The sequence below is a fragment of the Cheilinus undulatus genome, linkage group 15 (genome assembly GCF_018320785.1).
Source record: "Cheilinus undulatus linkage group 15, ASM1832078v1, whole genome shotgun sequence".
In the NCBI taxonomy this organism is placed as follows: Eukaryota; Metazoa; Chordata; class Actinopteri; order Labriformes; family Labridae; genus Cheilinus; species Cheilinus undulatus.
Window position 1 is genome coordinate 41,792,242 of NC_054879.1, and position 21,147 is coordinate 41,813,388.

At 40.6% G+C, this 21,147-nt stretch overlaps 1 protein-coding gene across 3 annotated transcripts in view; it reads left to right on the forward strand.

Moving 5' to 3' along the window:
* LOC121522461 (disintegrin and metalloproteinase domain-containing protein 23) overlaps nucleotides 1–21,147 on the forward strand; it is a 38,382-nt gene extending 17,235 nt beyond the window's left edge. Inside the window, exons 7-26 of one of the 3 annotated variants that reach the window (XM_041806882.1) lie at nucleotides 420–492; nucleotides 855–925; nucleotides 1,076–1,141; nucleotides 1,332–1,400; nucleotides 4,594–4,760; nucleotides 5,088–5,172; nucleotides 5,270–5,357; nucleotides 7,957–8,008; nucleotides 9,806–9,905; nucleotides 10,004–10,075; nucleotides 10,154–10,240; nucleotides 10,325–10,405; nucleotides 10,527–10,577; nucleotides 10,668–10,731; nucleotides 10,844–10,949; nucleotides 11,198–11,317; nucleotides 11,419–11,587; nucleotides 13,847–13,955; nucleotides 15,266–15,356; nucleotides 19,324–21,147. In XM_041806882.1, coding sequence (XP_041662816.1) covers nucleotides 420–492; nucleotides 855–925; nucleotides 1,076–1,141; nucleotides 1,332–1,400; nucleotides 4,594–4,760; nucleotides 5,088–5,172; nucleotides 5,270–5,357; nucleotides 7,957–8,008; nucleotides 9,806–9,905; nucleotides 10,004–10,075; nucleotides 10,154–10,240; nucleotides 10,325–10,405; nucleotides 10,527–10,577; nucleotides 10,668–10,731; nucleotides 10,844–10,949; nucleotides 11,198–11,317; nucleotides 11,419–11,587; nucleotides 13,847–13,955; nucleotides 15,266–15,356; nucleotides 19,324–19,369 — 1,767 coding nt within the window. In that variant the 3' untranslated portion in view covers nucleotides 19,370–21,147. The remainder of the gene's footprint in view (nucleotides 1–419; nucleotides 493–854; nucleotides 926–1,075; nucleotides 1,142–1,331; nucleotides 1,401–4,593; nucleotides 4,761–5,087; nucleotides 5,173–5,269; nucleotides 5,358–7,956; nucleotides 8,009–9,805; nucleotides 9,906–10,003; nucleotides 10,076–10,153; nucleotides 10,241–10,324; nucleotides 10,406–10,526; nucleotides 10,578–10,667; nucleotides 10,732–10,843; nucleotides 10,950–11,197; nucleotides 11,318–11,418; nucleotides 11,588–13,846; nucleotides 13,956–15,265; nucleotides 15,357–19,323) is intronic. The other 2 variants (XM_041806883.1, XM_041806884.1) reach the window with 2 other exon arrangements.

The following is a 21,147-nucleotide window of genomic DNA, read 5'->3' on the forward strand; positions in this document are numbered from 1 at the left end:
ATGTGGTTCTTATTTTCCTGTTTAATCCAAAAAGTGGGGTTTTTTAGATCATTATTTTCACTTGTTCAGATAAACAAAAAACAGGTTGCTTGGTGAGCATCAGACTGGTATCTAAAAGGTAGATGCTGTTATCTTTCATAACGTCAAGTTGACTTGCTGCTGGCAGTGGTTTCATATTCATCAGACAGATATAGGAGCGATATAAATCATCTTATCTGACACTCTAGCGAGCGTACTGTATTTCTCAAAATCTTAACTATTAATGATCAGACTCCGTTTAATCTACTTCTTTTAAGATGACTACAGCACATTATTTTTACACTTAAAAAACTCAGTTTTCTTTCATCATAAACACTCCTGCAGCAGCTTACACCCCAGTTCTTCTTCAGTCTGTTAACACTTGTTGCATCACTCTGCAGGATACAGCTGCAAGGCCTCACAAACTCAGGAGAGCAGCCTCCCTTAACTGGAGTGATGATTCAGAGGAACAGGGTAAGGGTTTGGTTCCCTGTCATTTATCAATGTTACATAACCTCCTCCATCAGTCCTCCACCTCTGCCCAGCACCACACCTCTCCCCTCTGACTTCACGGCCACCACAAAGCATGCAAGCCTTGTTTATCTCTGTGGTCGTAGCAGTGGAGCTCCAACCTGCCACAGGCAAAAATGAAAGAATTAACTAGAAGTAGTTTGATTTGAACAGTTGCTGTTGTCCAGCCTGCTTTGTTCACCACACTACTTCATTGGTAATTCAAGGAAAAAATTTTGGGATGTTCCCAGAAACAAATAGACCAAACCCTGTGGGATATAAATTCTTTACATGTTTTGAAATGACATTTGTTATTTCTGTGTTAGCAGCTGGGGAGGAGCAGCTCTTCTCCGAGCTCGATGACTTGTCCTGGCTGAGGCGCAGGAAAAAGCGAGCAGTAAGTGTCTGATCTCAACACCAAGTGAGATTTTGCTTCTCCCCTCCCTGTTTTGTAGTAAAATAAGAAAAACACGATGACTTTGCTAGAGTGAGCAGTCAAGGGCCAACCTGTGGTCATGGTGAGACTTGTTGTTGTGTTTTTCTGTAGATGCCTCGGAGTGTATTTGAGGAGATGAAGTACTTGGAGGTCATGATTGTCAGCGACCACAGTATGGTATGTCTTTTCTTTGAATGCAACAAGAAGAAGAAACTGCCGCTCACTGTGGAACTGTTATTGTCATTTATATATCAATACAACTCTTTACACTACTTTTTCCCACAAGAGGGAGCTGTATTACTGAATGTAACACTTCACTCTGACACATGTACATGTTTGCTTTTGTTCCCTTTATTTGTGTCTGCAGTATAAAAGACACAGGCACAAGCAGCACACCAGGAATTTTGCCAAGTCAGTGGTGAATATTGTGGATGCTGTAAGTAAATTATTTTACTTGTATATTGTATTGTATACTTAAACCAGATCATTTTTATTGACATAAAACTTTCTTTTTAATCTCTTGACCCTCAAAGCTCTTATAACAAGGATTGACCAGAAACTTTATAGACATTTCCATCAGGAAATTACCAATTATTTTTACTTCAACTTGACTTTACCTTTAACTCACTTGCTTTTTAATCATCCAATAAAATTTCTATCAGGAGCGACTTTAACAAAAATTCATTTTACAAATTTTAATGTAGGAGGAATGGGCAAAGTGTGTTGCGATTAGACTCCACCATGATGCCTTCATGTTTTTTAAGGCATAGTTAGGTAAATATGGAATAGGATACCCCCCTATGGAGTCTAGACACTGGTGGTGTTGATAAGGAATGCAGGATCAGATGAGGAGTAGACTTATGAGAAGCTGGACTGTGACACCAACGGGGTGGCTTGGAGGAGACTGAGGTACGAGGATAAGATGAGCAAAAGACCTGTGAGGTTCTGGATGCTGATGAACTCAATGGAGGTGGCGGGGGTGTGGAGGGTCGCAACGCCCACAGTGAAATAACAGAAGAGAGGACAACAGATTTAAAATACGATAGGTGCTTGATGATTTGGTTAAATTAACCTGACACGCCAGATGGATGTGTTTCACACATCCATCTGGAAAACCTCCCATAGACTGTGTTTGGGAAAGGGCAGAGCCTTTGAAAAAAATACTCAGAGGGTGATTGGATGAACGTTCTGTCTGTCACAGCTTTATGGGCCAATCAGAGCAACAAAACACGTGATGTCATAGCCGCAGTAAACTCCATACAGAACTGCAGAACGCAAACCATGGCGACTGTAGACATGTCAGTACATGACGTTTGTTGTTTTTGAATGGTAAACAACTCACTGCTGTTCTTTGTTCTTCTTTTAATGAAGAAATGTAGTCAAGTTCTGATAAAACTGGTGCTGGCAGCATCCACGCTAATGTCTTCTGCCATAAATACACTGGCCTCTTGTCGCTACTTGCTTACGTCATGACTCCCCCAAGCCCGAAAGTACGGCCCATTCGATGCTGATTGGTCCTGTCACTTTCAAGACGGGCCAAAACTGATCAGATGAGAGCTTTGCAAGATGAATTCGCCAGTGAGAAACACAGAAACAGGCAAATCCATCTGCTTTGCAAGGTTATGGTTAAATGAGATTGTGGCAGAATGTGATTAGCTTAGTATTTAAGAGAGTGAACGCTCATAATCAGCTGATCACCAGAGCAGGAAGAGAGAAAGAATAGAAGGGGGAGATATGAACAGTGGTGACTAATGAATGAGTAGAAACAGTTTTCCTGGTTGAACTTTTGTAAAACTCTACATCTACTTAAAGTAGCCCTGGGTATTGCCGCTATTTGCCTGAATCGTTTCAATTCCAATTCACATGGTCCCAATTTGATTTGGGTCACAATTTGGTTTGATTTGATTTGTTTTGAATTTATAAAGGGATATTTTAGTTTCTATATATATAATGCTTAACAAATTTATTAGACCACCTGTCATATTTGTCTCAAAGACCATCCAGCATCATGAAGTGCTTTAATGCAGACTCTTTCATTTTCAGTGAGCTCTCCACGTTTTACCATTTTGAACAGGAATGAGGGATTTCAAACTGAATTCACCCAAATTTGAGCCGGCTCACTGGGCGTCTCTGAGAAGTCAGAAATGAATCAAGCATAACATTCATCCACTAAAACAAATTTTTCTGTTCAGGAATGCAAGTAAATAACTATAATTTGACATATTGATCAAGAAATAATAATGTGCTTTACTATTTTTTCAGTTTTTTGTAAATCAGTAAATTTGAACATTCATGGATAACAATAATAATTATATTTTAGCATTTAAAATATCATTTGGGTTAAAGAGCTTCTACATATTGGTGTATTAACCATTGCAGAAACATAAAAAATGATTTTGGTAATTATCAGTGCTTTTTATTTAGGGCAGCTGTGGTATAAACCTTATTTTGGTTAAGGTTAGGGTGGTCTAATAAATTTGTTAAGCACTGTATATATATTCTAAAGGGCTTAAATTGGAAATAGTAGATGAGAGCTGATACGGTCTTCATGTAAAAAAATCTCAGGTTGGAGTAGTAGTGCTCTCTGGCTTTAGCTGCTCCTTTTCTGCCCAGAAAGCCCAGAAAAAGCAATTCAAAATGTTGGAATAACTCCCATTAGTTAAAAATAATAGTCTAATGTTGAAATCTGCACTGAAATGAGCCGAATAGAAAAAAAAGAAGGTGGAAGCTTATGCGTGGTATGCACCAAGATACACAAATTTAGATCATTGGGCATAAGTTTCAAAACTCAAATCCAAGACTTCCTCGGGGACTGGATAGCTCAGTGGATTACACCGCTAACTTTGGTCTGGGAGATGGATGGCTCGAATCCCAGTCAGTACAGAATCAATATCCAGTCTGGCCCCTTGGGCAAGGTCCTAACCCCTGGAACACCTGTCTACCTGTATGTACGTCACTTTGGATAAAAGTGCCAGCTAAGTAACATTGTGCAAGGAGTCACCAGGAGAAGGCTTATATTTAAAGACTGACCAAAATCTCAATAAGGGCCAGCAACAACCAAAAAAAGGAGCCTTGTGTGTTTTGTTGTTGTACAACATCAGAAAATTTCACCTTACAAAGCAAAGATGATGAACATGGTGAAGACTGTACCTGCTAATCATCACCATGGTGGTGTTGTCTTTTTAATAATGACCACGAAAAATATATTAGAATTTATCCTAAAGCTCTACTATTAGACAGCCATAGTGATGCTTTCACAGCTGCACTCTTATAGGCTGACTGCAACATACATTTACCCATAATGCAATAGCTGGTGCATTGATTAGGATAATACAGTGAAACCCTGAGACCATGTAGCTGCCTATAACGTCCTTACAGCATGCTGTACATTAGCCAGCGTGGCACAGCTGCAGACTCCTCTATAATTAAATATAATGATACTGTTAGTCTGTCTTGTATTTTGTCCTCATCATGTGGATTGATTCCCTCCCCTCATCTGTTCTCAGATTTACAAATTTACATTAACAACCTCTGTTGTTCTTCTCTCTTTCTGTTGCTACCTCCGTCTCTGTCCTCGCCTCTTTCTTTCTGCCTTTATCCCTCCCATGCACTTTATGCTTTAATGGCAGATCTTCAAAGAGCAGTTACATACACGGGTGGTGCTCGTTGCTGTGGAGATCTGGACTGACAAGGATCAGATCCCTATCAGTGTGAAGCCACTGGAAATGCTGCGGGATTTCTCCAAGTACCGACAACAGAGCATCAAGCAACACGCTGATGCTGTGCACCTCATCTCGTGAGTTAATTATTGTCATTATTGTTATGTATGTCATAGCCTGTGCCAATCAAATCCACAGTTGAATCACTCTTAAAGCCAGCTGTATTAATTACTAGTAACCTCATCTTAGATGAACTGACCTCAGATTTAGTTTGACATATTTTTTGCAGCTTGGTGCATGCTCTGACCTGTTTTCATTCTATCTTCTTTGTGCATCTTTGGACATTTACAGTGCAGCTATTTAAAACTGCAGTGTCCTCAGATGTGAATATTCATGTCCTTAGTTTTACTCCATTTTGACTCTGTGATGTTTTTCTCTTTTGTTGTCTTTCATCTCTCTTGTAGAAATGTGACCTTTCACTACCGCAGAAGCAGTGCTGCATACTTTGCAGGCATGTGTTCTTTGAGCCGTGGAGTCGGGGTCAATGAGGTGAGATTTTTCTGTCAGCACTGAACATCATTCTGAATCACAGCATGTGTTTGTGGGGCTGCAGGTGAATAATCCCTGGTCTCTTCTGTGTTGACAGTATGGCACCACCTTGTCCATGGCAGGCTCTCTGTCCCAGAGTTTGGCTCAGAACCTGGGCATCCAGTGGGACCCGGCGTCCAAGAGAAGTATACAGACACACATGGTGTTATCTCACAGCATGTTTATGTGAACCAAGAAGAGTCAAAAGCACAACATAGCATTCTCCTATTAAACCTGTTGTATTCTTTCATGAAAACTTTTACCAAATTTGTTGAGGACCCTGCACTCTCCCTTCTTGATTAGTCTTTTCTCTCTTCTTGCTCTGTTGAATTAATGAGCTTCCCATTTAAGTGAGGAATGAAGACACTGCCAAGGCAGAAAACTTTTTGGACTAAAGCTCAAAAAGATATTCTAGCAGTTTCTCACTAAATAATTTAAAAGAACGATAAAGAATACATCAGAGTCTGCAAACCATCTCACTCTGGCATTGGTAAAGTTGAATGCTGCTATTTTAAGTTGCTAGAGACAAAGCCATCTCTAAATGATTCTTGAGTGAAATTTTTGAGAAATTGATTCATTTATTTCTAAGTTTAATTTATTCAGTAAATCAAATTAAACAATTTCAATCCAACGTAAAAGCAGAAAGAAGAATAATTGTATGTAATCTGCCCCTTCTTCTCAAAACATTAATCAAAGCATAAACAGAACAGTGCAGAATTTTTAGACATGTTAGGGCCAAACATTTAGACTGAAGTGGGGCGTTGTTGTGATGAATAAGCCACCTTAGGACACCATCAGATGGGAAGGAGGATTGACACAACTCCAGCTGTGCTCTGGGTGTCCATGCATATTACCAGAAGTATGAGAAAATGATCTGTTGAAAAAAATAACAAGTACCACAAATTTAGGCCTTGGTAAGGGGTGGAAAGTAAGCAGAGGGGGGTCTGGCTGCAGTGCTTTCATTTCTATCAGGAGAGACTTAATATGAGTTTGATAATGATTTATTTTATAAATTGAATGAAAGAGAATTGTGCAAAGTCTTTGGCCATTAAACTCCACTGTGACGATATATATTTGAAGGGGTAGTGAAGCGAATGCAGGAAAAGGATACCCCTTTGGAGTCTAGACACTGGTGGTGGTGTTGAGAGTTGCAGGATCAGAAGAGGAGTAGACTTCTGAGAAGCTGTCCAGGAACCCAGGAATGCAGGATAAGATGAGCAGGAGACCTGTAAGGATCCGGACTAGATGCTGAATAACTGAATGGAGGTGGCTGGGGTGGAGGAGAGTTGCAATATCTGCACAGAATGACTGGCTGACTGTGAAAGAGAGAATGACAGATTTAAAATCTGACAGGTGCGTGATGATTGGACAAACAGGGTTGTGGCAGATTCTGATTAGCTGAGCTGAGTACTTAGGAGAGTTAACGCCCATAATCAGCTGATTGTCAGAGCGAGAAGAGTAAAATGATTTTTGATCTAATGAGTTTTTTACTTTGTGTAACAGAGTCATTAATTTCCATACTTTCAGCTTTAAGTGATCCATCTGTGATTTCCAGTTCAGCTTTTCATCAATCATGACAACTACAAATTTAGTGTCCTTTGCTCTATGGATTCAGTACATTTTAGATTAACCTCCTGGGACTCGGGCTTTTGTTTGGAATACATTTTTAGTTTCTCTTACTAATTTGGAATTAAAAGAACCTAACAAGTATGAAACCTATGTCTTTTCGTTGAACAGGATGTAGTTTTCACCAAAAATGTCTGTGTATGTGGACAAACGGTCCCATCTCATTATAAGAAATAAAGTAAAAAAAGAAAATTTTAGGTGTTTCAGACAGGGGGCGTTCAGTTGGAGAAAATGGTGTCTTCGGTCAATAGGGGATGTATGGTGCCTTTTTTTTTTTTGATGATGGATTATAGAAACTTGTTAAAGCAAGATGTAAACTAAATTTACTCTCAAACTTCTGGAGGTCTTAAAAAAATTCTTATAAAATTATTTGAGATTCCCCAAACATAAAAAATCAACTTGATTTCCCCAAACCTTTCCGTAAACTTTTCTGAAAAAAAAAAAAAAAAAAAAATCCAAACAAATGGTTTGGAGTAATGCAACCAAAAGATGTCTGATAATGAAGCATTTTCTCCTCCCTGCATTCTCAACATTAGAAATAAATGTTTACATTATACCTGCAGTCAGGCCACAGAGGTATGTAAAAACAACCTCCACTTAAATGTCCTGAGTAAAAATTCCAAGTTATTTTGGTGGCTTCCATCTAAAAGGGTGGGGTTTGAATGTTAGAAAGTTTTATTTCCTTTTACATTTAAAAGAACAGATGGTGCCTAAAAACCTACAAGGTGCCTTTTGTTTGTCTGTAAACTCTTCTCTGTGCCAGGAGTGACAGATGGAGAGACACTCTGATTGTCTTGGAATAAGTGGTCCAAAAATGATTCATTGAGTCATGGTAGAGACAGACTTATGCCATTTGTTGTAAGATCTCAGTGAGAAAAAGCAAATAAGGTTTCTTCCTCTGGGGCCATAATTGGCTGATGTTGATGAGAGACTGTGAGTGTAACTTTGAACAAATACTTCATTAGTCACCTGAAACTTCAGGTGCTAAAACAACGCTGATTCTCTTGAGTGAAATACAGTCATGTGTTATTTCTTTTTATAAATATTATTGTCTTTTTTCTGATGCCATTTTTCACTTTGTTTTCTCTCCTCTGTCATGTTTGCTTTTTCGGTCTGCAGAGGAATGTGGTTGTGCTGACTCGTGGACCGGCTGCATCATGGAGGACACTGGGTAATTTCCAAAATACCCTTATAAACACCCACTCACAAACACTCAAAAGAATGGGAGATTCAAGCCTTTATTACAGCTTAATAAGCAGATGTTATTTGTCAGATTGTATTTTAACAATTGAGATGTAGTGTGCTTTCATCAACTACAATTTGCTGGTTTATTTGACAAAAGGAACAACCACAATATATCATGACGGACCAACAAGTCTCAACTTATCATTTTACATCAGGGCTTTTCTTTCCTGCCTTTCTTTAAATAATTGCAAATGATCCGTTTGTTGTTTACACATAGCATTTGTGTTTCCCCCTCTCCTATTGGCAGTCTTTGAAGAATATAAATTCTGCAGTTTCATCAACAAAAGCTTGGCAGTGTCTTTGCAGTAATACTAATAAAATTCTCTGGATCTGATTTCAGGCTGTCAGGAGATATAATACACTTGTAAAGTAAAACAGGGATTGTTCTAACAGCAGATTACACAAAGAACTGCCAAACTCTGCCCTAGGGAGTCTCAATCAGTGTATCAAACACTGTCAGACCGGCCACCTAGACAGCAAGAGTTCAGAAGAATCTTAAGCCCAGTCAGACAACGAGACTGTTTTAGGACATTGCAGGGGACCGTGATTGTGCCTACCATTCATTTCCTCAAATTGCATGTTTTTATGTTGCAGGCAAGGTTTTTACAGATAACTAAATCTAACTTACAAAACTGAGTAAAATAATATATGAGACAAAATCTCCTTAGTTTTAGTCTTTGACAGCGGCATACTGACTGACATGGTCACCCAAGCTTGGAGAGAGTAAAATCACCTGATTTGATTAAAGAAGACTTCACACAGTGGTAATTTTAGGTCTTGAGTTGTACTCAAATATCAAAATTAAATAAATAAATAAATGAAAAGAAAAGAGGGGGTCCTGCCCCTGACACGTATCCCATTCTGCAGAAAAAAATCTATCTTAGACTTAAACTAACTAACTAAAATTAAGCATTTTTTCAAAATAAAAGCTAAGCTTACCTAACAAACCAGCCGTAAAAACTAATTAAAACTAAACTGAAATGAACTAAATATGTGTTCCGACCAGACTTCTGGTGTTCCTGCAGCCAACCTCAAGTAGACACTCGCCATATCACAATTTTTTACACCTACACATTGGTGTCATTTTTTCAGGACCAGAGGTTGCTGCTTGGTTTGGACATTGCAAGCAAATATAAGTAGGAAGAGGTTATCTTTTTATAACAGGCTATAAAGGCCAACGAGTATTTGTTCGGGGTAGAATATCTGGCTAGATAAAATAATGCTGTAAATTTTATAAATAATTACACCATCTTTTTTGTGCATGTAAAGATTTCACCTCCTTGGATGTTTTACCTATTTTTTGATTTTGTAAATCAATCATGGTCAATATATTTCGCTTTTCTGACAAAAAAGAGGCAAGAAAACCTCTTTGATGTCAAAGACAGAATTCTACAATGTAACATCTTTTAAATACAAATATGTAATGTAAAATAAGTGACTGCATAAATATTCACCCCCTTCCTTTTAGTGAACTCTAGTGAAGATTTTATATGAATACCCTTCAACTGTGGCTTTCTCTTTTTTGTCAAAAATGCTCAGTTAAGTGTAAACCAGGTAAGGGTGGGAATATTTTTATAGGAACTGTATGTGGATGCATTGGAAGCATCTTAGTAGTTTTTTTTTTTTTTTGTTTTGTTTACTAAAGCACCTTTTAAGGAGATAGCCTCTCCCACTCATGGCTGCCCTCTGCTGTTAATTATCCCTTTGTTTTCTCTCTGCTCAGGGTCCAACATCCACGCAGATTCTCCAAATGCAGCATCACAGACTATAAGGAGTTCCTCCGAAAAGGCGGAGGCTCGTGTCTGTTTAACAGGCCAACCAAGGTTACACTCCTGTCTGCTGCTCTTTTGATGTCACTACTATCATGAATCATAGATGTCTGCTCCAGCCCTAACACGCTCCTCCTCTCTCTATTCGGCAGCTGTTTGAGGCAACAGAATGTGGTAATGGATTTGTTGAGGTGGGAGAGGAGTGTGACTGTGGAGCAAGATCAGTAAGTGTGTTTTCTTTTAGTCTGGTTTGTTGTCTGGCTGTTGTTTCAATGGATGAAGCGCCTCCCTTCCTTTTTCAGGACTGCTACAAGGATTGTTGCAAGAAATGTTCCCTCGCCAACGGGGCGCACTGTAGTGATGGCCCGTGCTGCAATAACACATGTCTGGTACAGAGTGTTCTCAAAGTCTTACAACATAATATGAATGCATGCACCTAAAATCTGAACTTCCTCCTCTCCTGTTCTTACCAGTTTTATCCACGAGGTTACAGTTGCCGCTACGCTGTGAATGACTGCGATATCTCAGAGACGTGCTCTGGGGACTCTGGACAGGTGTTTTTGTGTTGCACCCTTACATTCACTTTTTTTTTATTTTAACCCATGCACTTTTTGGCATGTTGAAAATAATAACAGTAGGGTTAAGATGCTGTTTTGTGTTTGTGACTGTTGGTAGTGCCCTCCCAACCTTCATAAACAAGACGGTTACCTCTGCCAGGTCAACCAGGTATGCAGTCCATCCAAAGCAGAGCATTCATGCATCACTGTAGCAGTTTGAGAGTTTGAGAATGCATTTACTATTTCTGTCTGTCTGAAGGGCCGCTGCTACAGCGGAGAGTGCAAAACCAGAGAGAACCAGTGTAAATACATCTGGGGACAAAGTAAGATCAACGGCTCACATTAGTAGAATGTCATCAGTGTATAGAGAAACTGTATGGACTAAATTTGTAGTCATCTTTGCTGTGTAGTTCATCCCTCCCCTCTTCTCCTCAGAATCTGGAGGATCAGAAAAATTCTGCTATGAAAAGCTGAACACAGAGGGAACAGAGAAGGGAAACTGTGGGAAGGACGGAGACAAATGGATTCAGTGTAGCAAACAGTGAGTTTCAAAGAACATCAATGAAATTAGCATTTCCTGTGTGCATGTTAGCGGGACATCTTTTTAATTTCTACGAAGAATCAGAGATCTGCTCCTATGTCGCTTTGTTTTTTAATAAAGTAAAAGTAATTTCAAAGGTAATTCTTGCAGGTAAAACTAGGCATATTATTCAAAGGAACATTTGCTTGTGTCGGGACAAAACCTTACAGTACAGTACAGTACAGATTTTTCCCTCTTGTACTTTGCAGTGACGTATTCTGTGGTTACCTTTTGTGTACCAACATTGGCCGCAACCCACAGATAGGAGTAATAAAAGGAGAAATTACCCCAGCTTCCTTCAACCATCAAGGCAGGCTGGTAGACTGCAGGTAAACACATTAACACCATGTCAAACCTCGTTTGATGTATCATGTCTAGATCACTCTAGATGTTATATTCCTATGTCCCTTCCCTCTAACTTTTCTTCCAGTGGGGGCCATGTCCTTTTGGATGATGAGACTGATTTAGGCTACGTGGAGGATGGGACTCCCTGTGGGCCGTCAATGATGTGCCTTGACCGCAAGTGTCTGCCCATTCAGTCACTAAACATGAGCACCTGCCCCACTGGACCTAATGGACAGGTGTGCTCTGCCCATGGGGTGAGTCCTGGTGTTAATTAACCCATTGGTTCTCCTGCATATGCTTTCACCAAGCAATCAAGGTCAGTTCAGGTTACCACACATTGATACTTATTTTTGAAAGGTTTCCACAACACCTAACAACAGCACCAGCAAAACCACCCTAACTTATCCAGTTTAATAGTCACTCCTCTGCTGAAGTAGCTCTCATACTGAATCAAAGCACAGGTGAAGCTACAAACATTGCAGTCTACTGATTGGTTTACAGGATCTGAAATTCATGTGAGACAACTCAGTGAAAAAGCCTTTTAAAATAGAACACTGATTGAGATAGAAAGTTGTCGTAGGCAGTGGTTTGCAATTTCACAAATGGTGATACTCTGACATCTTACTAAGGTTGGGATGCTCAATTTTGTACTGCCAATTTGCAAATCATGCAAAGCACAAACTGTGTAAAATATGGATGGAAGCAGAATTTTGGACTTTCTGAGTCTACTTAGCTACACTTTGAATTATGCAAATCCCCCTCTCCCTTCAATATGTATCCAAAAGTACATTAGCTATTTAGGCTACAGTGCCTATAAAAAGTGTTCACTCCCTTGGATGTTTTACCCTGTTAGTGATGGTCAAGTGGAAACAGATTTCTACAAAGTAATGTCAATTAAATAAAAATATTTAATGTAAAATAAGTCATTGCATAGTCACCCTCTTGAAAGTGGCCGACCTAATTCAACAAAGATTCAGACAATTGGTGCTAAAAGTCTCACAATTAATGAAATGAGGATCACCTGAGTGCGGTGAATGTGTCTCAAGTTGTTGTAGTATAAAAGCACCTGTGTCTAGAAGGTCCAGTCATTGGTTAATTATATTCCTAGCTACCATTACATCATGAAGACAAAAGAACACTCATAGCAACTCAGAGAAAAGTTTATTGAAGAGTATAAGTCAGGGGATGGATACAACAAAATTTCCCAAGACACTGAACATCCACCAGAGTTTGGTTAAATCCATCAGCAAGAAATGGAAGGGATATGGCACGTGTAAATCTGCCTAGATCAGGCCGTCCTCACAAACTGAGAGACTGTGCAAGAAAGAGACTTGTGAGATTGTCCACCAAGACACCTATGACTACTCTGAAGGACTTACAAGCTTTAGCAGCTGAGATGTGAGACTCTGCTTACAACAACTGTTACTCGGGTTTCTTCACCAGCCAAAGCTTTATGGGAGAGTGGAAAAGAGAAAGACACTGCTGAAGAAAACTCATTAAATTGGGACTAGAGTTCACCAAAAGGCATGTGGGAGCCACAAACACATCATCCACATTGTGAAGCACGGTGGTGGCAGCATCATGATGTGGGGATGCTTCTCAGCAGCCAGCCCTGGAAGGCTTAGTGTAGAAAATCCTGGAGGACTATTTTATTCAGTCACCAAGAGAATTATGTCTTGGGAGAAGATTTATTTTCCAGCAAGACCTGAAGCATACAGAGAAAGCTACACAGAAATATTTTACAGACAACAAGCTGAATGTTCTTGAGTAGCCATGTAAAAGCCCAGACGTTAATCCAATAGTGAAGGTCTGTTTGCATCCGATCCCCGTGCAACCTGACAGAGCTTGCGCAGTTTTGTAAATAGGAATGGAGTAAAATTGTATTGCCTAGATGTGCAAGCTTGACTGAGACCTATCCACACAGACTCAGTGCTATGATTGCAGCCAAAGGTGACTGTACTAAATACTGACTTGAAGGGGGTGATTATTTATGCAGTCAAATATTTTATCTTACATATTTTTGTTCAATTATTTCATCTAGCCAGATTGTGCTCTAGGTTGTCAAAAATAAATGTGTGTTTATTCTAAGATTTATGAAGTACAGCTAACATGAGAGGAAACCTGTGTGTGTTACCAGCTGTTCCTATGCTTACCATTTAGTTTTTAAGAGTGCCCACTGTCACCTTGTAACCTCAACAGCTGCACTAGCTATTGTAACTGCTATTTTGAATATAATTGGAAGTTACAAAGGCCCTTTCTAAAACAGTGCTGGTAGTGTTGCTAATATATTCAAACCAAATAAGTACATAAAATCATTACTCTGCTGCTTGAGAGTCCACCTGCTCATTTGAATTTATGCACACTGAATCCTGGGATTTGCTGGGCCACAAGGATGCACCAGATTGATCCTTCATTACTATGGCGGATCACCCTCTAAAGGACGCAGCCCCCTAAATGGGACATCAACCCAGCTCCTCCTCAACTTATCATTTATCTCTGTCTGATCTGTGCAGGTGTGCAACAATGAAGCCACATGCACCTGTGACACCACCTGGGCCGGGACAGACTGTAGCATGGCTGACCCGCCTAAAGAGCCCAAGCCCACTGTGGAAGGACCCAAGGGTCGGTTTCCATCTTGTACACTCTCTGGCATCATATAGGAATTAATAACACACTTTAATCTCCATTCTTTCAAATGTCAAACTTCTGTACTGTTTTATAGGCTGTTCTAATGTCTTGTTTTTTTTGCCCTTCATTCTTTGTTAGATCTGACTCAGCAAAGATTCTAAGACACAGTTTCACAGGTGTCATATAGGATGGCGCTTGGGGAAGATACTGAAAGCAGTGTTACTTTATTAAATTTGCTTCAGAAGATAAAATTAACACACAGTTCAGCTGTACTTGCATACTTTGTCCACAGGGGGGTGATGAAGTTGTTAAGGGGGTGGGCAGCATCACAGAGGAACCGGGTCACTTCATCCATTGCTGTTTTTGACAGGGTGGTAATAATGCTCCTTTTCCCTCTGCACAGTGAGCGTGGCCACTAACAGGCTGATAGGGGCAGTAGCAGGGACCATTCTGGCCCTGGGGGTGATTTTTGGAGGCACAGGGTGGGGAATAGAGTAAGCATCTTTAACCCTTTCACAGCTCTTCCTCTCATAGTGGTGCCTCAGTGTGCGGGCGGTCTCGTGAGCCGGCCTGAGCCCGTGTGTGCGTCCCGGTGGCTTTGTGTTTTTCTTGTGTGTTGGTGATGACCATATAATTGTCATGTGATTGGATGTTTTCAGTGTCGTGTGATTGATTGATGGACTCCTCCTTCCTTCCTTCCTTCCTTCCTTCCTTCCTTCCTTCTCCTGCCACTTCCTGTTGTTCCCCATTATTACAAGCCTCTCTCTTCATTCCCCTCCTCCTCTTCTCGTCCCTGTCCTTTCTTGGATTCTTAGTCATTATGTGGTTGCTCCTGTGATCCTCTCCTTTCTGGGGCATGTGGGGCATTTAGATGGAAAGCAGTTCTGCGAAGAGTCCAGTTAGTGACCTGGCTTGTCAGTCAGTGAGAGGCTGTGTGGTGACTGGGACCCTCAAACACATTCTCAGGCCACATTGACATCACATCTGTGCTGAATTTAACATTTATAGTGATGGATACCAAGGGCCTTGTCCTCTGCACATCCTTAACACTCAAGCCACTGATAATCTCTACCTCATCTGATTAAAGTAAAATCATCCCAGAGCCTATACTTCATTATCTTTATGTTAAACGTTTCAAAAGGGGCTGAAGCATGCAAAAACATTCTCAGAAAATCATTTTACTGTAGTAGTATAAATATGGTTATGTTTTTGTTCCATGTGAAATCCTCATTGTATAGATACATGTTATTAATACAGTAAGTGAGTATAGCAACTCATGTCTTTTTCCCCATAACCCTTTACAGGTCCTAGTGCCACCAATCTAATAATAGGCTCCATCGCCGGAGCCATCCTTGTGGCTGCCATAGTGCTGGGGGGGACTGGATGGGGCTTTAAGTAAGCAACACGTCGCATGCCTCTCCTGCTCTAACTCTAGCATCCCTGCTGCTTCTAGACACCAGGGTTTGAGCTCCTGCTACATAAAAATGGACTCCCAGGGTGGACAGTGAGCAATCATTTCACACCACACATGGAAAACACATGTTTATCATGTGTCTGGTTGTTTTATAGAAGGGTGCACATGTGAAAGGGTGATTTGGAGAGAGACCAGGCTTCATGTGTGGGGGTTTCCCTGGATCTGTAGCAGAACCTCAAACTGATTGGACGGGCAGAGCTAAATACTTGACTTGCATGTTAACTTAAGGCTTGATAACAGAGGGGAAAGACTTTTTCACAGCTAAATAATTCTAAAAGTCTTGTGTATACCTATATTGGTATGGCTATTAAAAATGAGACTATTGCTGTAATACAGTTTAATTGAACATCGTCTTTCTCCATCAATATACTCCCCCGTCTTTTGGGTCTTCCACTGAAAAGCAGAGCAGTAGGTCTTCTTCGGACTCTCAGAACCTGCTTTATCGTTCTTTTCTTCATTTCTGACACAGCTGATGTCACGCGGTACTAGATCAAGTGAATAGAGAGGGTGATCAAGCGCTGTGATTTGTTTTTGGACCAGAAACTTTTTACCGAGAGAGCGCAGTGTGAGGTGGCACATTCCTCAAACTTTTTATTGCTGTTTTTCTAGAACCTGTTTGTAGTAGTGCTGATTCACCGTCGACCCTTCTTGAACCCACTCCTCCAAATTATACCCTTAAAGGCCCTGTAAAGTGAAATCCATATTTTGGGTATTAACACTCTAGATATGTTGAAATAATGTTGCATCAAGCATGTGAAAATGATGAGATCTATATTTGACTGATTTTTGGATTTAGACCGTTAGAAAGTTGCCCACCTCTTTCCTAGCTTGGTTTTATTTGAGCAGGGCAAATATAGGAGACTATGACATCCCCAGGCTTGATGGTGAATTACCCCAAACCCCCAATGCTAAAATGATAGAAAATAACCGAGTAGTTCATCTCAGTACAGTCTATTGTTAGCTGATGTCATTGCCTTCATGGAAAGTGAGAGAAAAAAAAAGAGATTTGTGCCAGAAAACAGTAAATTTAATCCCCAACTTCTGGCACTGAGTCAGGCAGCTGCCTTTGATTAGAAGCTATCCATCCATTTCCTTCTACTTATCCGGGGCCGGGGGTACCAAGTTAAGCAAGTCCAGTTAAGCAAGTCCACCCAGACGTCCCTTTCCCTAGCGACACTTTCCAAGTCACTCTGGGGGATCCTGAGGCACTCACAGACCGGACAGGATATGCAATCCCTCCCAGTCTCCTCCAAGATGGACGTGCCCAGAATACCTCCAAAAGAGAGATGACCAGGAGCCAGGAGACATCCTGATCAGATGACCGAACCACCTCAACTAGCTCCTTTTGATTCAAAGGAGAAGCTCCTCTACTCCTAGCTCCCCCCGGATGTCTGAGCTCCACATCCTGTCTCTAAGGCTGAGCCCAGACACCCTTCAGAGAAAACTCATCTCGGCCGCTTGTATCCGCGATCTCATTCTTTCCGTCAATACTCAGAGTTCATGACTATAGGTGAGGGATGGGAGGTAGATCGACTATGCTTGTGAACAAGACCCTAAGATACTTGAACTCCTTCACTTGGGGCAAAGACTTGGGGCAATCCACCATTGATTAGAAGCATTGTTTAAAATTTGAAGATCGTATTTTTTTTGAGTGGGCTTGGCTTCAGCTCATCAACAGACACGCCCACACCATCCAAGAGCACATATTACTGCCTCATTTTTCATGATTTTGAAGCTAATTTTGCAAACTTAGAGATGTTTTTCATTACTGAAATTTGGCACGATGTTTCATAACGCTGTGCCCTGTCATACAACAAACCTAGAAAATATATTTTTTCATCACTTTACTGGGACTTTAGTGTCAAAGAAAACAATCAGCACGGCCTTGAATTTGACCTTGCTTTGTCATGCTTTCTGCATTCTTGGCCACGGTGGTGTTTTCCAATGCAGTGATCGTATTGGAAGATCCTAGTTTCATTACATTTAATCACTGTTAAAAGATTTGGATTATCACAAATTTTCCTCTTGATCAGGAGTCAGAAGTTTTTGAACTTTGACAACATTTGCCTTGTTTAAATTTTCATGCAAAATTTGCAGGATTGTCTCTTTATCAATGGAGACCAATTATACAGTAATTCTTTTACTGAGGCAGCAATCATTTCAAATGATTAGTTCAATTTGTTGAATGTTTTCTGAAGTTTTTGATGTGCATGGGCACCCAGATTGTTTACCATCATAGTACCATTAATGTACCTAAAGATTCTGCTGCTGTTTTATTCAAATTTGCCAGAAATTTTAAGTTTATACATTGCTCAACTTTTAAGCGAATCATTTTCTGACGCCCTAGCAAAAACACGTCAATTCAGTCAATAGCTAGCAGTGATCTAAAGATGTCATTTACTGGAAATTTAAAGCAGTTGTACCTGAATACCCAATCTTTAATATATAACACTCGGTGTGACTTTGAACCAGATGCAGTCTCTTTATTTAATAGCCATACCTTGTATTTTAATGTAATTTCCCCTCTGAAATCCAAAGATAGACCTCTAACATCCTGTATATCTGTGTAGCTAGTTTTTATATAGGTCATGTTTACTTAATTCCTTTCAAGCCTGCTGTCTTGAGCAACAGGGGTGTTACGCATCTTCATCTAAATAGGTCTCAAGAGTAACTGAAATCTTGCAGCCACCAAAGCATGCGAGGTAGCAAAGCATCATCAAAAAACACACACAAAAGAAATGACAAAAATAGAATAAGCAACAAAACATTTCTGCATGTTGACTTGTTGATTTGGAGGGGGTCAGTTCATTGCACAAAGGCTGAGCCAAACCCTGAGCAATCTGCTCCAGGGTTGTACAGCTCTCATCACTTCCATTATCTCTTTGTCAATCCATTACTGTTTGAGGGAGAGACTTTAAATGGAGTATTGAGAGCCACACAGAAGCCAGGACGTTATTGTTGGCCACGCAGCCTTTGTGCCATGGCTGGCCACACCCACCTCGACGACCAGGCTCCGACCTAGAGCAGACTCTCGGACCCGCCCACACCAGCTGCCATTGCTGCCCGCTTCACAGACCTGGTACAGACACGGCGCATTGCACTGCATGACCCACGCACAACAATAGTGCCACCTTCAACTGGCCTACTATTGGAACAGGTGCATGACAGAGTGATAGAAGCCCCACAACAAGCCACAGTACGGGGAGGTTATGCATCACTCCTGTTGTCGTATTCGTTGTTGTCCCACTGTTGTGGTAGTAGTTATTGTTGCTCCTGCTGCCGCTGCCGCTGCTGCTGCTGTAGTTGTTGTTTATGTGGTTGTCTCCTCTCTCCCTCCTCTTTAGACTATTTTATGTTAGATCTTTTCCTCCCAGATGGTTATGTTTTGAGTGGAACTAATGTCTTTCCCATCAAAACTGGTAATGAGACGTGTCTCCTACACTTCTTCACCTTGTAAACTGATGTTGCACGCACTACCCTTTTGGCAGCTGGCAATAGAGGATGTTTATATTCAGAGCTGTTAAAAACAGGATATATTAGTCTTTAACTTCTTCTATTTAATGCTCAGTTTCAAATCATCTCTTGATGCTGGCTTCACTATATATACCATACTGTCTTAGGGATTTTTGCATATAAATATCTCTTATTGCCTTCCACTGCCAAATGGTTAATATGGACCAGCCTTACCTCACTTAAATGTCTTCAGCATTTTGAACTTCAAAATTGTTTAATTTTGGCTCTTAAATGTAAATCTAAATACAGATTTTTGAAATATTTCTCTTTCTATAACCTGAAGAGATGAGTGTGGTTGCTTGTCCAGGTTGTACTAGCTGTCATGCTGATGTGATTGTGACATAAACTGACTCATTTTCTCTATCTCCTCATAAGAAATGTGAAGAAACGGCGATACGACCCCAACGCCACAGCCATTTAACCCAAGAAGAGATGGCAATCACAGATGGACTTCTCCAAGGCTTTCTTAGTTGGCTACCTGACAGCTGGACTGCACTTATTGCTGCTGATCTTTGGCATTAGATTTACTTGAAATTGACATAGTGGACATTTTAATAAATTCCCATTGTAGTAACATTAGAAAGCAGCCTTTTAAAACTCCACCACACCCATATAACAAACCCACAACCCCCACCTCTGATCTCTAGGTTGACAGAGCTCCTCTTCCATCCTTTAGTGCCAGTGCGGAGGCGTTCAGGCGGAATTCACACCACTTTTTCAACTGGCATGACATCCGCACACAGCGTGCTGCTTGCTGGCCCCTCCCCCGGCATGAAGAGCCCCCTCAGCAGGGCTCTGCATGGCTATGAAAGCTATGAATTCACTGCAAAAAAAAAAAAAACAAAGGTTAAAAAAAATCTTATGCAGGAGATAGCCTTGTTAAAAACCAAACCCAATGGAAAGTTGGTTAAAGCTCCTATAGTTCACTTTAAGGTGCTGTATATGATAAAGGGGGCTGCATGTGAGGACTTTTAAGGGCAGTGCATTTCACATAGTGAATGCAATCACAGACACACACAATGTACATAAATAAGGAGATCAGGTTTTGAACTAACTGCATATTTTACAAGGACATCCAATGCTTTTGTTTTTTTTTATCTCAGCATGTTGTATAGCGGGTGTTTTTGGCAATGTTATTAAAAAATGCAATTAGGATTCAGGCCAAAATATGAGCTGCACGCTGCACTCGGCCTTCTGCCGTCGTCTGGGTGGAGGCTCTGGTGTCGAGGAGAAGCATGTCAGGTCTAGAAGAATCAGACTGATATCATGTCGGATCAAAGTCGCAAGAGTTCCTCCCCCTATCCTGAAGTATCTTCAACAGTGACTCAAAAGCCAAAGAACCAATCACCTGAACATATGGATGTTGTTGCACACAGAGCACTTTCCCCCTCTGTCTGCAGCCAGTGGTGCCTCTCCTACTGCTGAGGGCATGAAGTCTGTCTATGCAGGCGCTCACCTGTCCAGCCAGGTCTCACGTAACAGTCCTCATCAACACCCACTATACTGGCTTTACCTTTTTGCTCTCATAAACTCTTAGCAGATACCAAGTTCAGCTCTACTGGAAACGCTGCATGCAATCACTATAGTGGGCTTATAATTCTATATGGGAGTCCCCGAAATCCGCAAGAAAATATGCTACAAAAGATAGGTGCATGTCAACAACAGAAACATTTAACTTTTATTTACTATGCAAAGAGAGAAATTGCACAAAAGTATGGATAATAACAATATCAATGTAGACATGGAATTGCAGAATCCTCTGCTAATCAGCTAATCTTTTGTATTTGGCCACTCCCACGTCTCGTTTCACTTTGCTTAAATGTACTCAAACTGTCAGTGGACAAATACAATACAAGAAAAGAACTGAATTAATATTTCCAATGAAAAAGCGAGAGAGCACCCTTTTACATCTGTGGAACTGAAAATCATTTTTGTGTGTTTTTCATCTGATCTGATATTTTTAATCACACACAGGAACAAACATGTACACTAACACACTGTATGGTGCCTGTGCGTATCGAAGACTGAGGTTTCCTTGTGCAGGGCTTTTCTTCGTAGTCCAGCTGATAGTTGGTGTGTTCCAGGTGCTGCCATAGCACTGGCATCGTTGTAATAACTCCATGTAACTCATTGTCTGGTGTCCCTCTCTCACTGCATCATGTACAGTTGAACTGATGAATAAACTACTGACAAATTTTA